Genomic DNA, 19,064 nt, shown 5'->3' with positions numbered 1-19,064 from the left:
ACACACACAATTTAACCAACCCGATTTCAGAGCATTAAAATGTAGGACATGTCTTGAATTTACGAACCTAACTAACACACAATGTGATTTCTAACAGTTCAAGCTTCTTGATGCCTTACCTGTCATCACCTGGGTATTCTAAGTATTCTCCGGGGAAGAGCCCCAACGACAATACTGATGTATCGGAGTCTTCCTCCTCGCACTCAGGAGTGGCTCGAATGCGGCCTTTGACAAGATTAATAAAAACACCGGAAATTACCCAATAAACAAAATCATCACATATCTCAAAATCATAATACTTAAATGTATATTTCTTTCACAATAACCATTTTTCTGACCTAGAAATTTTCTAATGTTAATCTGTTGAATGATTCGCTCTGTTTCTATATTAAACTTGACGTCATTGTTTTAGTCACAAATAACTTGAAATAAAATCCAAAATAGTAAAATAAAGTTCTGTCTTCAAAAACAAGACATTTTTTATTTTTTGTAAGAGACAAAATTTTTTCATTAAGCCAAAACTACGTGGAATATCCGTCAATAATAATAATAAAAAAAAAACAAGAATTCTATCATCACAACAAAGGTGGACTTTTAACCAATGGAAGGTTTCAAAACTTGTAGGATATCCTCATAATGCATGTTAGGTGAATGACTTTCTATGAAATGTGATCCATACCTACAACAATTTCTCTTATTTCTCTCCAGCGAATGTCGGGACACTGTTCGTGTACAATAGTGAGACGAATGCGTCTCTGAATACCTTGGTGGAGAAGAAAACTACTTTTGCAGGGATTATCATCACAGTGGTCAACAACAGCAGGAAAATATCTGGAAATTAATAACAATAAAAAGGTTGTAAACATGCTTTTATTTGCGATATAAAACAAGTTATGTGTACATGAAAAGGATATTCAAATTGCTGTGAATACAGTTTTCTCTCAATCGCATCTTCCAAATACCAGTATATCAAATCGCAAATCTCCAATGAAACCAGATACGAGTAATCCTGATATCTTTTTAGCGATACAAGCTAAAACCTATTAATAGCAAGTATGAACTCAGTGTGAATATAACATCGTAATATCATGCCTATGTGATACACTGATACCCTAGATGCAAGTTTAAGTATATGCTAAAACACAGGTTCCAGAGATGTTATGCAGAGAATTATAATGTGCATAGACAGCAAAAGAAGGCAGATGAAAGAACAAATAAAATAATATGTTTATTCACTAGCAGTGTTTGTCTGATACCAAACTTTCCAGCTTCTTTTTCTGTATATGGCTGGTGGGGCTGGAGAAGGGGCTCCAATTAAGTCAATGTAGGACAAGAAAAAGCAAAGAATAATGTAATATAACACTTTTGAGTCAGGCCAGGATCCTGGTATGGTATCCCACAATCCTTATATTACCCACAACAAAAATTATTCCAAATAACAAATAAAAGGGAGACAACCCTCAACTCTAATAACATGTATTAGTATCTGAGCCACCCCCTTAAATGTGCTTTGTCACCTCAAGGACTAGAAACAAGGTAAAAGATTCTATGATAATAAGTTGGCAAACAACAATTTATAAGCATGATGAAGTGACCTGAGGGGGGGGGGGGGCATTCTACATTCTATGGGAAAGCAGTTATAGTATGAAACTTTTTATCTAAAAAAGGGATTAGTGCATGTTACATTCTTGTACATGCAGTTTACAAGAATGTCTAAATGGACATTTGGAGAAATTACCTAAATATATCTAAATAAATATATTCTACATCAATTATGATAGATTGAAATTAGGGATTATTTCAACTATGAAACATGGACACTGGAGTTACAAAACATAAAACTAAGTCACAGTTTCATATAAAATAAGGACGGCAGAGAACTGAAAAGATTTATAACTAACTAATTACTAAAACTAGGAACATCTAAACAATTGTATATAATAATGTATAACAAAGTTTTATGTGAATTATTAGAACTTAACAGAAGAGAAGAACATGAATTCCTAAGAGGATTTCCAAATGATAGTTGGGTTTTTTTTTTAGGAACTGTACCTCTTTGTCTTTATATAATCCTAATAATTATTTAACATAAATAAATATCTATATTAAGCAGCAACAACTTAAGTTCAAATCAACTGCATTACTCAGCTATCATATCTGATGTAGTCCGTCGCAACACTTAGTTTTCAAAAAATCTGTTAAAAATAAATAAGTGATTACCAGCAATATACTTACTCTCCATTAGGTGCAAGTTCACAGATCTCAAACCAAACCAAGAGGTCATACTTGGCATGGATATGAGTCGTACTAAAAAAAAAAAAATAAATAAAGTATCAAGAAAACAATTATGATATTGTCTTCCACAACATTCATTTGTTAAAGTATTGAAAAAATTCAGTTACTATTCAACGAGTAAATGTAAACAAGTTATTGGTCAATACTTTTAAATAAGTGAACTATTAAAGAGTTTAAAAAGTTTTACAATTGTAATACTTTAAAGGCTTCAGATTATCTGCCACCCAAAAAAAACTTAAAAAGATCAAAATGGATATGACGTACGATACTTGTAAGATTCTGGTTAAGCATCAACCGAGTTCTATCACCAAAAAAGTATACAGATAGTTAGATAGACAGGCTTATAATACATATTTTACTTTACATGCCTATTAATACACATGGCATTTATGGCTCAATGAACATCACTGGAGTTCTAATTGTATAAGATTAGAAAACACATAATTTGCATATTACAAAACATACAAGCTTATAATGTGTAACAAAATGAATCCTATAAAATTATGTATCTATCATCTTAACACAACATCAAGTTGGTGTTAGGTTATAAAATGAAAGAATATGAATGTGTGTTTATCTAAAAATTACATCAAGTTGGTGTTAAGGTAACAAAATGAAAGAATATGAATATGTGTTTATCTAAAAACTACATCAAGTTGGTGTTAGGTTATAAAATGAAAGCTTCCACTTGTAAAGATCTTGATCAGAGCAGTAATAACACTCCTCAGTAAGTTATAATACAGATTTTATCAACTGCTATATTCTTACTAGTTCTCATGTTACAACAAGAGGTGACGAGAACCAGTGTTCTCACCTTAACTGTAAAGCTGAATAACTTCAAACTCTAGTAGAACTGTGTATGCAAATCTAATATCTAGACCGAGAACCTGAGTTCTCACCTTAACTGTAAAGCTGAATAACTTCAAACTCTAGTAGAACTGTGTATGCAAATCTAATATCTAGACCGAGAACCTGAGTTCTCACCTTAACTGTAAAGCTGAATAACTTCAAACTCTAGTAGAACTGTGTATGCAAATCTAATATCTAGACAGACAAGACATAGAACTTACAAGAACAAAATTTACGCTACTTACCTTGGAGACTGCAAAACCCCAAACTTGGGGGACCTCACAGGCTGAGAGATGGGGATTGACTGGGGGAACATGCGGCGAGGAGGCTGACGAATACTAAAGAAATAATTTCTTGCTCATCAGAATAAATTAGGTTTTATAAAATTATTTTATTTCATTTAAACTAACACATTTCAAAATTTTTAAAAATCAAACTTTATAGATAAATGCTAACATCTTTCTCTCTCTTTCTGGTTCTTTTGTAGCAGAACTTGTTTTAAAATACGAGATGTGTTAAGGGTGTCGATCTGAGGTGTATGAATACATCATGCATGCAATGTTGAAATGTAAAATCTAATATATGTTTTTGGTAACAAAATCACAGTTAAAAATCAGCTTTTGGATAGTAAATATTTCTAAATATATATATAACTTTCACAAAGACTGAATGGCTTCAAGAATGTTATAAACAAACGTCTCCTTAAAGCATCAGATAGAATTTAGAAAAGAAGTTATTTCATCTATTTCTGAATAGCAGGAAATCTGAGAGTACTAACTACGGCTGCTGAAAAGTCGAGTCTCGAGCGTCTCTGTGAAGAGGGTGCTGCTGATAGTGACCAAACACTTCAAAAACAATAGGCTGACTTCGGATGTATTCCAAGAATGACTTGGTGACCGTCACAGTAATCTATAAAGATAGTGTGAAAATATTATATAAATACACACAGTGATCTATAAAGCAGTGTGAAAATATTATACAAATACACACAGTTGCATAATTAAAGTTTATCTTATATATTTTAATACAATCAAAATAACAGCACAGTTAGCTAAAGTTTTCAAATGATACTGCGTTACTCAATACATGTGAATATGATATGATACCACTGAGTGTGTATGAACAATTTTTCTCAGTTCAGTTAGAAAAATATCTCCTTAACCTGGAGATCCATGAAAAGATATTATTTTGATTATCATATCATGTTCAGTTCTGAAGTTAACTGATACAATTTGAAAGTGTATACAAATGTTACTAGCCACAGACGTGCAGCTTTAATTTTAATCAATAATTTGATAGAGGTATTCAAAATTATTTCAAAATATTAAAAAAGAGCTACCACCCTGACCTAATGGGTCCTCAAAGTTACACTTAACAATGTACATCTATTGTGTTTAACCAAATCAAATGCACTTATAGTTAACAATGTATATTTATGGTGTCTAACCAATGCCTCAGTTGCCCTTAATTACTGGTGTAATTACTTTAATTATGAATGATTTCATAATCTTTTGAACAGATTTCACCTACATTCTGAACATGGAAGAAGCCGGGAGGTGGTCCTTTGCCTGTATTTTTTAGTGGCTCTGTAGAAAAGGCTTCATCATGACGGTGAAGAAAGCTGAAACAATAAAAATGGATCAAAAAACATAAAAATTATCATAAAATCCTTCTAAAAACCATTTTTTAACTCACTGGAATAGATTGCTAGGATAGTAAAACAATGTACAGACATTTAAAAAAGAATCCAAATATTAAAAAAGTAATCCGATATAACAATTACTCACTTGAACTGACAAAATATGTCTGCATATTCTCGTGAGATTCCTATAGCCTGTAATACCGTGACTCGGAAAATAAACTGTTTGCCAAGCTGTAAGTGATCAGGAAGGTTTTCATCGTTTAGCTGAGTTTCTGGGGTTTTCACATCATCATCATGCTTTATTTTATTTTCTGGAGACATCTCACCTTCTCCTAAGATGAGAAAGAAAAAAAAACACATGGCTTTGTGAAAAACTCTAAATTGATAAGTATATTTTTTTAATAAAATCATTCTTATAAAACTTAAAAGACAGTATTCTTATTACTTTAAATTGATTCTTTTCCCATTCTTTGGAAAATATTATTATTATATGCATTCTTCAAAAAAGAAATAACTGTTGTGGAAAGTGAATGTAAAAAATGAAGGTTTTGTTTTATTCACATCTTTAGCATTTCTTTAAAATAATCATCCAAGTTTTACACATTTTCTCAATAGTTTAACAATAATAAATTGATAATTTATACAGCTAAACCTACTATAAAGCAAAATTACCTGATCATCAATATAAATTGAATTGCTGAAGGTACTGATTTGTTTTTTTTTTACACTTACACTGGCTCTTTATGAATCTTTCTTTTCTTTCATAAGTAAATAAATTTTATATTGAATTCTTTAATAAAACTTTTATGAATGATATTATTAAAATGCTTAGTGTCTATTATGTGCGCATGTGTGTGTGTATATATATATATATGTATCATAAGAATTACGTTGCATTGTTAGCTTATTGTATGGATTTAGAAATACACTTAATCACCTAAGCTGGCTGAGCTGCAGAAGATATTATTGGGATTACAGTGGAAAACACTGTTAACAGTGTTTGGATCAATAGTTAATGATATTATACAGCTTAAGACAAACGTATAAACTTAGACTGCTTGCCATCGTGTAATTCAAGCCCCTCCTGTTTCAACAAACGTCTAACATTTAAAAAAGCTTCATCCAACTAATGTAGGATTCAATTTTCCATCCAGCAGTGATAATGCTAATCTTTTATCGGTTCTACTCATGGAATATGTGTATAATTACAAAATGAAACTTTATCTTAGGAATTGTTAAGATAATAAGATTTTTTCCATTCTCAAACTAATATCTTACCATCTACTCGAACAATCTCCGGGCCTTGTCCTTCTCCCTCTACAATTCTTTCTTCTGACAAGTTTGGAATTTGGTCATTATGGGAAAAGTCTGGATCTTCTTGTTTATCATTCTAAGCCAAATAGATCATAGGTTTAATAGGTTGTAAAATAGAAGAAAACATGGCCGGTATCTTTATATAATTACCTTTGTTAAAGTCCAATCAGAAGTTGTTTGGCTAGTGACGGACCTAATAAGTTGACCTCTATAAGCACATTTCATATCTGCTTTTTTAGCATACATTCATTGTAATTAACTTATAAACATAGAGCATAGCTTATTTCAAAAACACATTTTATCTGTGTGTGTGTGTGTGTTTGTATAACTTAATTTTCCTGAACGCAAGTAATAAATGAGACATGTTGTTAATATAACATATTAACTCTGAAGCTTAAAACGCATGTAGTATTGACTAGAATTATGCACATTTGTTATTGGGATCAACATGACATATTAACTCTGAAACTTAAATGCATGTAGTATTGACTAGAATTATGCACATTTGTTATTAGGATCAATATAACATATTAACTCTGAAACTTAAAACGCATGTAGTATTGACTAGAATTATGCACATTTGTTATTAGGATCAACATAACATAGTAACTCTGAAACTTAAACTATGTAGTATTGACTAGAATTATGCACATTTGTTATTAGGATCAACATAACATATTAACTCTGAAACTTAAAACGCATGTAGTATTGACTAGAATTATGCACATTTGTTATTAGGATCAATATAACATATTAACTCTGAAACTTAAACACATGTAGTATTGACTAGAATTATGCACATTTGTTATTAGGATCATTTCACACAGGTCAGCTAGAACCACTTCTATAACAAAATTTGGCTTAAAATGTTTTCGCTGTATTTACTGTATTATATATAACTTCTTTATATGTTCTTATGCTTTAAGTTGACTATACTGATTAAATGTACATTTTAAAATGCAACCTTTTTTTCTAGAAAAATTAACAGGTCATTGCACATACTTTAAGAAACTGGTCTATGGTGTAAAGGCTTCAAACTGACAAAGCAAGATTTATCAAAATGCCACAACTCTGTACTGATATCTTTCACCATTATTGGTGGATTGAAGTCATTAGTGAAATTAAGCAGTGGTTTGTGATATGCAAGATAAAAATCAAGATCTTAACTTATAAAGACAATTAGATGGCTATCTCAATAAATTATTGCACTCCACTCTTCAACAAAAATGAAGAATGTGGACCTAATTTTTGCTTTTAAAAACAAATTAATACTTCTTCAAATTATACAAAATGGTGACCAGAATGTACAGAGAACTCCAACACTATGCAAGTTGGCCATCAATTTTGTCACAAGTTTACAGCTTATCTCTGTAAATTCAGAGAAAGTATAACAAAATAGTGTATCACTATAAAAGTTTACTACAATTTCAAAAACTGTACAAACTGATCCTGGTAATTAAACCGAAAGTGGCATTATCTTTTAGGTGTTTTTTTACCTAAACCTTACAGTTTCAAAATAATTACTTACCATATTTGACATATATAATTTAAAAAAACTGTAAAAGTTAATTAAACATAATAAAATAGAATCATGAATTTTTTACTAACTTTTCCTAACAAAATATTTTTTTTAAATCAAAAACATTGAAAATATTTTAAAGGAACAAAAAAAAGTTCCAAACTCTCTCATTATTATCTATTCTTAACACTTATTTTAAAAGTCTTGAAATGTTTCAAAATTACAAATTTCAAAATTCCAAGAGAAATTTCAGAATTCATTTCGAAAAATTTACAAATATCTGTATGCATATAAATTAGTGGTTAACTTTACTGCTTCAAAATATCACTTATGCCAGCTATTCTCAAACTTTTAGCGCACTTTGATATACAAAAGTAGGTATACAGTTTTTACTTTATGAATATCACAAACTCATAGCTGTAAGTTGCTGCACATCAAATATCAAGGAAAAAGGTATGTACCTTTTTATTTTTTTGGAAAATTTCATCATTGAAACTGATGCGAGCAGACTGGCGTACACCTGTGCTGCATTCAGCACTTTCTTCGTCTTCTGTCATGGAAGAAATTAACAAGTTTCGTTAAAACCTGTGCACTATGTTGGCACAAATACAAAAAAAAATACTTCTAATAAACAATACTTGAAAGTGTCAGTACTTGGTGAAACTCCATAATTACAGAATTGAGGAAAAACAAGACAATTGTACGTTTCACAAATACATCATTTATTACGACCAGATGATGCCTTTACTTGTGAAACCAAGGTTGTGATAAATGACATATTTGTGAAATGTACAATTGTCTTGTTTTTTCCTCAATTCTGTAATACTGATAGTCAACTAACTTCTCAATGTCTTAAACAACTTTACATTACCCTAAGTAAATTAGCATTACCAGTGTATGTCTAACCTCCTTTTAATGTGAAGAAGTTAATAAAATTTTATAAGTTCTTATCTAGGCAGCTTCTGTGCTTAATTCATTTTCCGTAAATTCGTTCCAATGAAACTTTAGCGATACAAGTCCTTTCTTAAATAAACTGGTTTATTCTTTCCGAATACAACTTTACCAATACACTTAATTTCAACAGTCGCTCTATAATCAAACGCTATAACTCACTTCTCACGTGGCCAACAATATTTTGTCCGCATACATTCAATTACTCAATACTCTCCGTCGCATCGTGGCCAGTCTTATATATATACAAGACAACACTATATCTAGAAAGATCATGAGATTTAAGGAAAAGACGTGAAAGTTCGAGAACGACGTGATACTAGTCACGTGACCTCGATGTCGTAACAATATTATAAAATATCAAAAAGTAATATTTTAAAGAGTTAATTTTAAGTTTGGGTGATGATAAAAACAACAACATAAAAGCAGGTGATAGTTCACCTTTACAAAATCTTTCATGGATAAAAGCTTGGTTTAATAAATGCTTAACGACTGGAGGCGTAACAATATAATCATAAAAATGCAACATAATTTTCTACAATAAACATATATTACGCAAATATAAGAAAAAAGGATAGAGTTAAATATCAGAGCTAACCTGTTACTGCCTGAACTGCTACTCGAAGATACCCTTTGATATCTCCTTTTTCGTTGACAATGGCTACCTTCTGAACAAGAGGTACTGGGTAAAGAAGATTACTCAGATAGACAAAGGCCCTGAAAAATATGAAGGTTCAGTTTTATCCATATTTCAAAACAAAGATTTGATAATGTATTGTGTACATTACTAAGTGGTTTAAACTTCTGATAGAAGTATCATGTATACCTGATGCTAACCAGTAGTAAACTACTTCATAGTTGTACAGAATGTTGTGTTTTTTCCCCAGTTAGGGTTAACCGTACAGTCACCAAAATATCACAAATATATATTTGTTTAATTTACTTCACCAGTTAGTGCAGTATGTGAATACTAGTCCTACTAGAGTTGATGATTCTCTCAACTATTATTTGTTTTATTCCACGACAAAGTTCGTGTCTTCTCTCCCACTTCATAGTTGTACAGAATGTTGTGTTTTTTTCCCCAGTTAGGGTTAACCGTACAGTCACCAAAATATCACAAATATATATTTGTTTCATTTACTTCACCAGTTAGTGCAGTATGTGAATACTAGTCCTACTAGAGTTGATGATTCTCTCAACTATTATTTGTTTTATATAAACAGTCCCAGCAATCAGTGTTTTTACTCACAAATATTAACAAAATGGTCAAATAGGAAAATATAGATGTGCCTGAAAATGCATATCACAGTTGACCGTCTAGCGAATAAAAACACTCTTGTCTGCTGTGATGTAACTGATAAAACTGAACATGTTTTATTCACATGATTATTATTTAACAGGCACACAGTTTGTGCAATGATGTTAGAATTACTTACTTTATGATGTGTGAGACAACTATGTCTCTATTTCAAGAAACTGTATACTTTTATTATGTTAACATTTTTGGCAAAAATGTTTAAAATGTATCATAAAAACAAACTAAGAACCTCCTTGTTTAACAGGAAGTTTAGTCGCACGTGGCTAGAATCTTTTACAGATTGCACCCGAGTGTCAAATTGGGGATGACATTTAAAAGTCCTAGCAGGCAGATGCAGTCAATAAAAGCTTGTTGTGGTCATTTCAATGATCACTCTCAGTTTAAAGTTGCATACATTACAATAAAAAAGCTTTTATAAATAATTTCTACACTCACTCAGCTAATACAGTATTGACATGAACAAATCACGTATCTGTAACTGTAAAATTTTCTAGTTCTGCATCTTTTGTGAGAATAAACTTAGACGTAAACTTGACATTCTTAGATTAACATTAAATGCACGTTTTTAATCACTCACGAAATAGCTAAGATACGCACGTGTAGTGTGGCTAGTAAGATATTGTGTACGTTTCTTTACGTGTAATTGTTAGTTATTATCATCCTCTTGCGTCATGCGTTTCCTTTGGCACAATAATACAATAACATGCACTCGATTTTAAATTCTATACACAAAAAATCATGACGAAAGTAATACACAACTTTATTAATACCACTTCTATACACTAAAGCATTAAAAAAACATGAAACATTTACCTTCCTATCATGCGAAACCATGGAAAACGGTCGTAGAAGGGATCCCCACCAGTGATACTCTCGATATTGTAATCTGGTGAGGTTGGCGACAGTTCGGCTTCATTGTGGTACATTTCTCTCATAAGTTCAAGTCTTTGTCTGACAAGAAAATATTAGCAAGTTCAGTTTCACAAACTAATATCATAATGAAAAAAATATCAACTGATGATTGATAAACATAAGCCACTGCTCAAAGAAGACTTGAAAAAAAACACAATTTCACATGTACTGCAAAGTTAAGTTTTGCCTAAAAGCAAATTTAGAATGTGACACACACACATATATATAACAAGATTAACATGACACTGTAGTTAAACTATAGCTATGGCATGAAATGTTAAAATCCAAAAGGCACCAATAAGTTAGCAGTAGTTTTTTGGGTTTACCAAAGTTTAGAATATTAAAAACATACTATTTGAATATACCAAAGCAAAGATTTTACACTTCTAAAAAGAAATACATGTACATAGGGGAGTTCCAAACCTATACTAATGATGCAAGCAGAACACTGTTGGCAGTGGAATAAGAAGTTGTAATGCCTTGGGGCCCATTCGTGAAGACAACTGAAAGGGGATTTTATACAATACAAACATAGGGGAGTTCCAAACCTATACTAATGATTCAAGAATGGGCCCCAAGGCATTACAACTTCTTATTCCACTGCCAACAGTGTTCTGCATGAAGACAACTGAAAGGGGATTTTATACAATACAAAAAGTTCAATGTTGCCGGACTATTCTTTTTTTTTCATTCTATGCAAAGTCCATCAACCATGCACAGATGACACCTTCAGAGGACCCACTTGGGCAGCTCAAAATGACTGAAATCTATGTGGAGATGGCTATGAATTTGTACTTGGATTCTCTAAAAGAAATGGCCCATTGACTTGAATGTGTGGCTGGATGTTTTGTTTAAATAGAGCCAGACATTACTGGAATCTAACCCATACAGAGATGTTATTTCCTAATGGTTTAGGCTTAACACCTTCATCTCGTCACTTTTATCAAGTCTCCATACATTTCTCAACTCTCTTCCCATTATAACTGTAACCTAAAACTATCATAAATCCCTTGGAAAAACTATCACAACATCCTCTGTACTGTGTTTGAAATACTGCATCACTAGCACGATGATACTAAATTACACAGACTTTCACAGAAACTGACATAAAAACTATTAGTTGTGATGACATATTTCCACTGGCCACATGCCAGATATTACTTGTACAGATTTTGACAACTGTTCTTCCATTCAGCTATGCTTTGGAAGAAGCTTGTACACACAATTCTTGTGTTACATTTGTAGATCTAAGTCTGTGTAGATTATCTTGCTTACAGTTCCAAGAGCAGTTCCTACTTTACCCGGAATGGACTAAGTTACTGGGTTACTTTCGATGACAGGCTGTTTATCTTTTTCACTACCTCCAGTGTGTGACGTTAGCTGCTCATGGAGTAGCTTATTTTTTCTCTGCTAGAATCATGTCTTACCTTGTTTTACTAATATAGTTGAAAACTAGACATATACGTTTTTTCTTCAATGCTCTAGCATTTCACGTTTTGCATTTTATAATTGAGGAATAGGAGAACCTCATGCAAGAAAGTCCTGTAATATAACCCTTCTGGAAGAGGTATATTTTAAGTGACATCTGCAATCATAAATCCCACTTCAACTGAGCTGCAACAAAAAAGGTTTGTGGCTTTTTAACCTCAAAGATGGCCAGGGATAAGATGATTGAATAATCGGGTTGTTACCATAGATGGTGATCAACCCTTTGTATATTAGCTTTTAATACCATTTCTGTCTACTTGATCTAAAATTTAAATTAAATTAAATAAGTCCATGAATATAATAATGTTTCAGTCTATAAAACTTAAACGAAGGTCTTTAAGAACTTAGGGTTTAGAATAAGAACCTATAATAAAAGCTAGGTCTTTTTATAAATGTCATGAATGTACACAATCCAGGTAACTTAAAATGTAAAAACCCATCCACAATTTACTAGCAAAACTACTCGAGGGCTATCTCTGCTAGCCATCTCTAATTTTAAAGTGATAGATTAGAGGAATGAACAGTTTCATTTGAGTTTACTTGCTGATTATAAGTTGTTTTTTAACTTACACCTTTTACAGTAAGGAAGAATATTTTTTAAACAGGTACAACGTTTTGAACAAATTTTACTGTTAAAACTTGTGTACTTGAGAATGATTGCACTAGTGATTGAAATGTTCATACCTGTTTAAAAAAAATATTCTTCCTTACTGTGTAAATTGTAAACAAAATAATTACATCTTGTATTTCAAAACACAAATACCTTATAAATAATTAATGTCAAAGTTTATAAGCACTATCAGCTAAAAGTCTTCTTTATACAAACCTGTTCTTTGAAGGTATAAGACTGTTGATGTTGAGCCCTGCAGATAAGCGCTGCTTAGCGCAAACAGAGAGACACTGAAGAAAATCATCCTGTGATTCAGGGGTTTCTGGGGACAAGTCCTCATTGTAAATGTTTCTCATAAGTTCCAGTCGATGTCTACATTCCGGTACAACAGGGGATTACAAGTATTACCACAGTTGTTATAAAAAGTTTAATGTGGTTTTTATTTGCAACAAGTAAGAAAGAACTTACAGTACGATGCACAGTTTTATGTTACTTAAATAAAGGTATATGTAATATTTATGCTGTATACAGCTGTTTTCATTTTTATGATGTTCTAATTTTAAAAAGTGACCCGCTTTGTACATAAAGTATGTGATGTTTAGTTCATGAAAGAAACTAAAAATTTGTTACATATCAAGGAGAAAAAACTAAAATCTATACAAACTACGTAAATGTGTGTCTGTATTTCCTAAGAATAAAAATGTAGTAATTTTAACTTTGTAGGATTCTACAAAATTATATATATATTCTACACGCCAATACTTCAAAGTAAAACTGGGTAATAATGAAAAATGGAGAGTTACTTCATAGATATACTCCTAAAATTGTTACTGTCATAATGAAAATTTTTTACTTTACTTTGACATACCTGTACAATCATGGAAATACAAACATTAAACCTTCAATAATTCTAATTTTTTTAATAGTCCTTGTGTATGTCTGTATGAGGGTGTAGCACTTCACATTTTTAAATAAAGAAACTACCATAACTAGTGCAATAATAATAAACAAGCGTGAGCAGTAGTAAGCGTGTACAATAAAGTTTCTTTTTAAAACAAAAGAAAGAAAATAAACACGAAGTGAAAAAAGCATTCAAGAGTAACTCTAATTTTCTACTTGAAGAAAAGCGCTCAAACGACATCTCCCTGTTGTACCTGAATTGTAGACAAAGTCAAAACCAAAAAAATAGCCTCAGATGACCTGCAGAGCTCAAACATCTCTCATTTTTAGTTTTAGTTATCTCTAAACTTAAGCTTTATCATGTTTTATTTCATTATGTAATACAAATTCCATAAATTATAAAGATAAAAAAAATAAAATCTGTTTGCAATAGGTGATACACAAGTAGACAAGGGAAAAATGTGAGAAAAAATATATATATTCAATATTCCACGTAAAAAAAATAAAACCAAACCAACATTCTATGTAACAAGAGGAAGTAAAGGTAGGAGGGACCTTTGTCTACAATTGAGGTGAGTCAGTCCATACATATAAGGTACAGCCATTTCTTCAAAACTAATGAACAAGTAAAAAAAATACAAGTGATCATTAACTTGCTTTAAAAAGCATTTAAATCTCTGAAACTTAGAAATGCCTGTTTACTCAAATCAAACAAATAAAATTTCTAATTTTTATATTTTCCCAAACCAAGCACAATGGTTTTAAGGCAACAAAACCATGCTATTTCCACCTCTATTTCCGCTTCTACCAAGTAAACTAAAAATAAAAAAAACAGAACGCCATATTTATGGCAAAAATAAATAACATGCATGACAGTGACAAAAGAGGAAAAAAAGGCAAATAAACATGCTCATAGTTAAATAAATTAAACCTAAGAAAACTATATGAAACATAGCTAACTGTGTCAAACCTTAGTTTGTTTAAAGTCCAATAGTGAATGGCCCCATTCTTTGTATCTTGTACCTCCACAGCTACAATTGTACGAGGCAAGGGTCTGTCAAGCCCATCTTCCATATCCTCTAGAGGAAACATGTCCGGTGGGAGTGGCGAGTACAATGTATCAGTAAGAAGAACAAACTGAAACTGCACCTGCAAATGTATATTAATAAAAATATACGAGCGTTACCAAAAACGAAGAGAGAAAATCCTTCAAAACCATCAGGCTAGGTTACGTGTATGCACCGTTAAAAATAATCAAAACGTACGGCAACTCGCATTAAATAAAGACTGTAGTTTGGCACAATATATATGTAAATTTTATCAATTACTACAGTCACAGGAAACTTTTTTTCTAAATGGTGGATAACAATGTTTATAATTTTTTCATGGACTTGAATTCTAACTTGCATTAATGATAATGACTCATGGTAATAGATCCTTATTGCATCAAGTTTTCAAGATCAAAATATCCCCCCACCATTACATCACCAAGAGAGCATTAAAGACCTATCAGTAATGTGTGCGATTCTGCATAGTACAAAACTCTTTAACATATATAAAAAAACATAGACATGTAACAATGAAAAAATATATACATACAACATACCCATATAGCCATAAAAACAGCACAGTGGCACAAGAATAACTCTCCAAACTTGAGGGAGGGTCAAGGGAGTAATTGCCAGGGGCCCAGGCGCCCAGGCGAATGAAACCTGGTTATGCCGTAATGCCCGCAAAGCACCTTTAGGCTATATCTTAAGTTATTCATAAAAAGCATAATTTTTGGCTTTTAATTGCATATAGACAATTGATACATTAAAAATTATTGAAATAATAATTTGAGTAATAATTGATATATATTTGTTACTTTATAGATTTAATAGATATTTATTGTTATTTTACTGACGTTTGTATGCTTATACTGTGAGCTAAAAATGGCTGCTGCTATAATTTTGCCTTGTTTATGAGCTCATTGCTGTCCAAATTTAGGATGTTTGCCCCAGGGCCTGTGCTGGCTCTCAACGCTCCTGCAAGTAGACATAGGCACCAATTCTGTGGGTGTTTGAGCACCCCAAATATTTATTGATGCAAGTGATGGAGTACCCTGAAGCTACGCAAAAAAATACACCCAGCACCTACAGTCATTTGAAAAAGTTAGCACTAATGCAAGTAAATAAGGCTTAGCATATTTTAATATGCACAAAGCAAAGAATGGAGCATAGAATAAAGGATTTTGATAAAAACAAACAATAAACTCAAATTTGCTGGGCATAAATGGATTGAAAAGATCAATGAATTAGACAAGTGCAGATATAATATTCTTGTTTTCTCTGGGAAATATTTGATGAAAAAATTCAAAAATAAACTTAGAAGCTTAAAATAGAAATTAGTTTTTTATGATAGCAAATACGAAACCAAATTCAGACGCTAAACAAACACTCTGGAACTTGTACAATGATCTTTGGAAAGCTTGCAGTAGTGACAATAATATAGTTCACTTTGTTGTTGTTTTTCTTATACACAATTAAGGGTTATTTTGCTAAACATTATTGATATAATTTAAATTTTTTATAAAGTCCTTTTATCTATTCATTTTTGGGAAATTTGAGATACGTTTCAAACTAAAAATCATACACAATATGATTTAATCATAGAAACCAAACACTCGAGAAATTAAAGGTTTAATTTAATCATAAACAACACAGTTCTTGAGAATTTGTGATGTAATCACAAAATCATATGCAAATCCTCGGTGAGATCCGTTTCTTGTTCTTACTGTTATTTAATTATCTTTCTCAAAAAAACCTGGTTTCAGAACTATCATATGTGATTGAACATTTTGAAGTTTATGAATTAGAGTTGTAAAAATTAAAGAAAAACAACTAAATCTTTGTCAACCTTTTTCTTTAGCTCCACAGAAATAGCATTCGCCTCTTTCAAAAATATGGCGTTGCCCCACAAGTCATCTCGTAATGAGGTGAACTGGTGATACTTCCACTTCTGAAATGCCGAAGCCGCAAGTTGGTAATCTCGTTCTGTCCAGACTGGTTCTTCAAAAGAAATGCAGAAAATTAAGAAACATTTGAATGATGCTCTACACACACACACACAAACAGTGAGAAACACACACACAGTGAGGAATACAGCATAAGACTAGAATGATGGTTATTTTCTGCTCTATGGAGAAACCTTTTTTTTTCTTGGAGGATATTTGTTATATTTTATGCAAAGCTACACAAAGGATATATGCACATAGTTGTTCCTAATTTTGAAGTAACAGACTAGAGAGGGAGAAGGCAGTTAAGTCAACATCTCTCACTGTCATCTCATGGGTACTCTGAATACTCTTACCAAACCAAATAGTGGGATTTGACTTTTACATTTATAATGCATCCTTGACCCAAAAGTGAAGAGCATGATTTTTTTTTTTGGTGGTAATGGGATGAAATCACAGAACCTCAGATCCGTAGTCCAGCATACTGTCCACCTGGCTGATAGGACATGAACATAGAACCTTAGATCTGCAGTCCAGCATGTTATACACTTGGCTGATGGTACATGAATATAGAACCTCAGATCCATAGTCCAGCATGTTATACACTTGGCTGATGGGACATGAACGTAGAACTTTAGATCTACAGTCCAACATGTTATACACTTGGCCGATGGTACATGAACATAGAACCTCAGATCCATAGTTCAGCATGTTATACACTTGGCTGATGGTACATGAACATAGAACCTCAGATCTACAGTCCAACATGTTATACACTTGGCTGATGGGACATGAACGTAGAACTTTAGATCCATAGTCCAACATGTTATACACTTGGCTGATGGTACATGAACATAGAACCTTAGATCTACAGTCCAACATGTTATACACTTGGCTGATGGGAAATGAACATAGAATCTTAGATCTACAGTCCAACATGTTATACACTTGGCTGATGGTACATGAACATAGAACCTCAGATCCATAGTTCGGCATGCTAATTACTGGGCTGCACTCAGCCCATCTTAAAAGATTTGGCTGTTAATGAAAATTTTTCCAACACAAAAAAAGTAAAGAAATCCAAAATGCATATTAAAGTTTAGATAAGTATAAGCTTCAAACTTCCAAAAAAATAGAAGAAAAAAAAACCAATCTTCAAATTAGCTTTTAATGTTATATAAAGAAACTAGAATTGGATAAAAAAAAATTAAAAAATCTAGATAAATGATAAACTTTGTTTTTTAAAAATATCTCTATAATTGTATTTTAGATGTGTAACAAAATCACAGCAAACAATTTTGTGTTGCAAAGTAAAATAAGCCTATACCTAAAAGAAACTTGAAATATCAATACTCAGTCAACAGTTGAAGTAAACAGCAACACAACAATGCTCACTCTTCAATTCTTGGCATAATCTTATCCAGAATACATTGTTTTAACTCCATTCATTGGCAGATAAATAATAAATTCCTGTTATTTAAAAAGCAGTTCCCTAGTGAAACCAACAGTAATAGCTTGTATTCCACAAAGTAAATTATCAAAATATTCTAAGTGGAAACAATATTTGTCTTAAATTCGATGACGAGGAACCCACTTTGAGACTAATAATGGCTGGAGACGTACCTGATGATGACAAAACCTTGTCGAAACGTTGTAAATTTGCTGTTACGCTAAACTTATATTAAAGTTTTTCTTCATTACCCATTCAAGCCGTCTCCAGCCATTATTAATATTTGTCTTAACTGTACACGCTCGACAAAGTGAATCCTCACATTATGGGTTTTTATTTAAAGACACGCCCTTTACTATTCTTACCTGTCGAATCCCCAATAATAACTTTACATCCACACCTTAGTCTATTTTTCAACATTCATTTTCAATTTAGCCTTCAAACAGTAAAGGGAAAATCAAAACGCACTTAATATATTTGCATTTTAAACCTGTAAACTTACCCTTCTTCTTCCACAGGTATATCTTCAGGAGTGTAAGAACTGTACATATATATATGTGTTTTAAACCTGTAAACTTACCCTTCTTCTTCCACAGGAATATCTTCAGGAGTGTAAGAACTGTACATATATATTTGTGTTTTAAACCTGTAACCTTCCCAAAAACTTCTTCTTCCACAGGAATATCTTCAGGAGTGTAAGAACTGTACATATATATTTGTGTTTTAAACCTGTAAACTTACCAAACACTTCTTCTTCCACAGGTATATCTTCAGGAGTGTAAGAACTGTACATATATATTTGTGTTTTAAACCTGTAAACT

The 19,064-nt window shown here is 32.0% G+C and overlaps 1 protein-coding gene across 10 annotated transcripts in view; it reads right to left on the bottom strand.

Annotated features, from left to right (window-relative positions):
- The window catches only part of LOC106470662 (kinesin-like protein unc-104), a 91,463-nt gene that overhangs the window by 11,641 nt on the left and 60,758 nt on the right, over nt 1-19,064 (bottom strand). For 8 of the 10 annotated variants that reach the window (XM_022399291.1, XM_022399299.1, XM_022399293.1 and 5 more), the window contains 14 exons: nt 16,697-16,848; nt 14,769-14,947; nt 13,115-13,270; nt 10,702-10,839; nt 9,169-9,287; nt 8,081-8,169; nt 6,065-6,176; nt 4,932-5,118; nt 4,675-4,765; nt 3,923-4,053; nt 3,390-3,482; nt 2,236-2,307; nt 680-831; nt 120-225 (listed from right to left, as the gene is read on the bottom strand). In XM_022399291.1, the coding sequence (XP_022254999.1) occupies nt 120-225; nt 680-831; nt 2,236-2,307; nt 3,390-3,482; nt 3,923-4,053; nt 4,675-4,765; nt 4,932-5,118; nt 6,065-6,176; nt 8,081-8,169; nt 9,169-9,287; nt 10,702-10,839; nt 13,115-13,270; nt 14,769-14,947; nt 16,697-16,848 (1,777 nt within the window). The remainder of the gene's footprint in view (nt 1-119; nt 226-679; nt 832-2,235; nt 2,308-3,389; nt 3,483-3,922; nt 4,054-4,674; nt 4,766-4,931; nt 5,119-6,064; nt 6,177-8,080; nt 8,170-9,168; nt 9,288-10,701; nt 10,840-13,114; nt 13,271-14,768; nt 14,948-16,696; nt 16,849-19,064) is intronic. The other 2 variants (XM_022399300.1, XM_022399298.1) reach the window with 1 other exon arrangement.

This window comes from Limulus polyphemus, unplaced genomic scaffold (assembly GCF_000517525.1).
Source record: "Limulus polyphemus unplaced genomic scaffold, Limulus_polyphemus-2.1.2 Scaffold4149, whole genome shotgun sequence".
Taxonomy (NCBI): domain Eukaryota; kingdom Metazoa; phylum Arthropoda; class Merostomata; order Xiphosura; family Limulidae; genus Limulus; species Limulus polyphemus.
The sequence above is the reverse complement of the archived record's forward strand: the minus strand, read 5'-3'. Positions and strand labels throughout refer to the sequence as shown.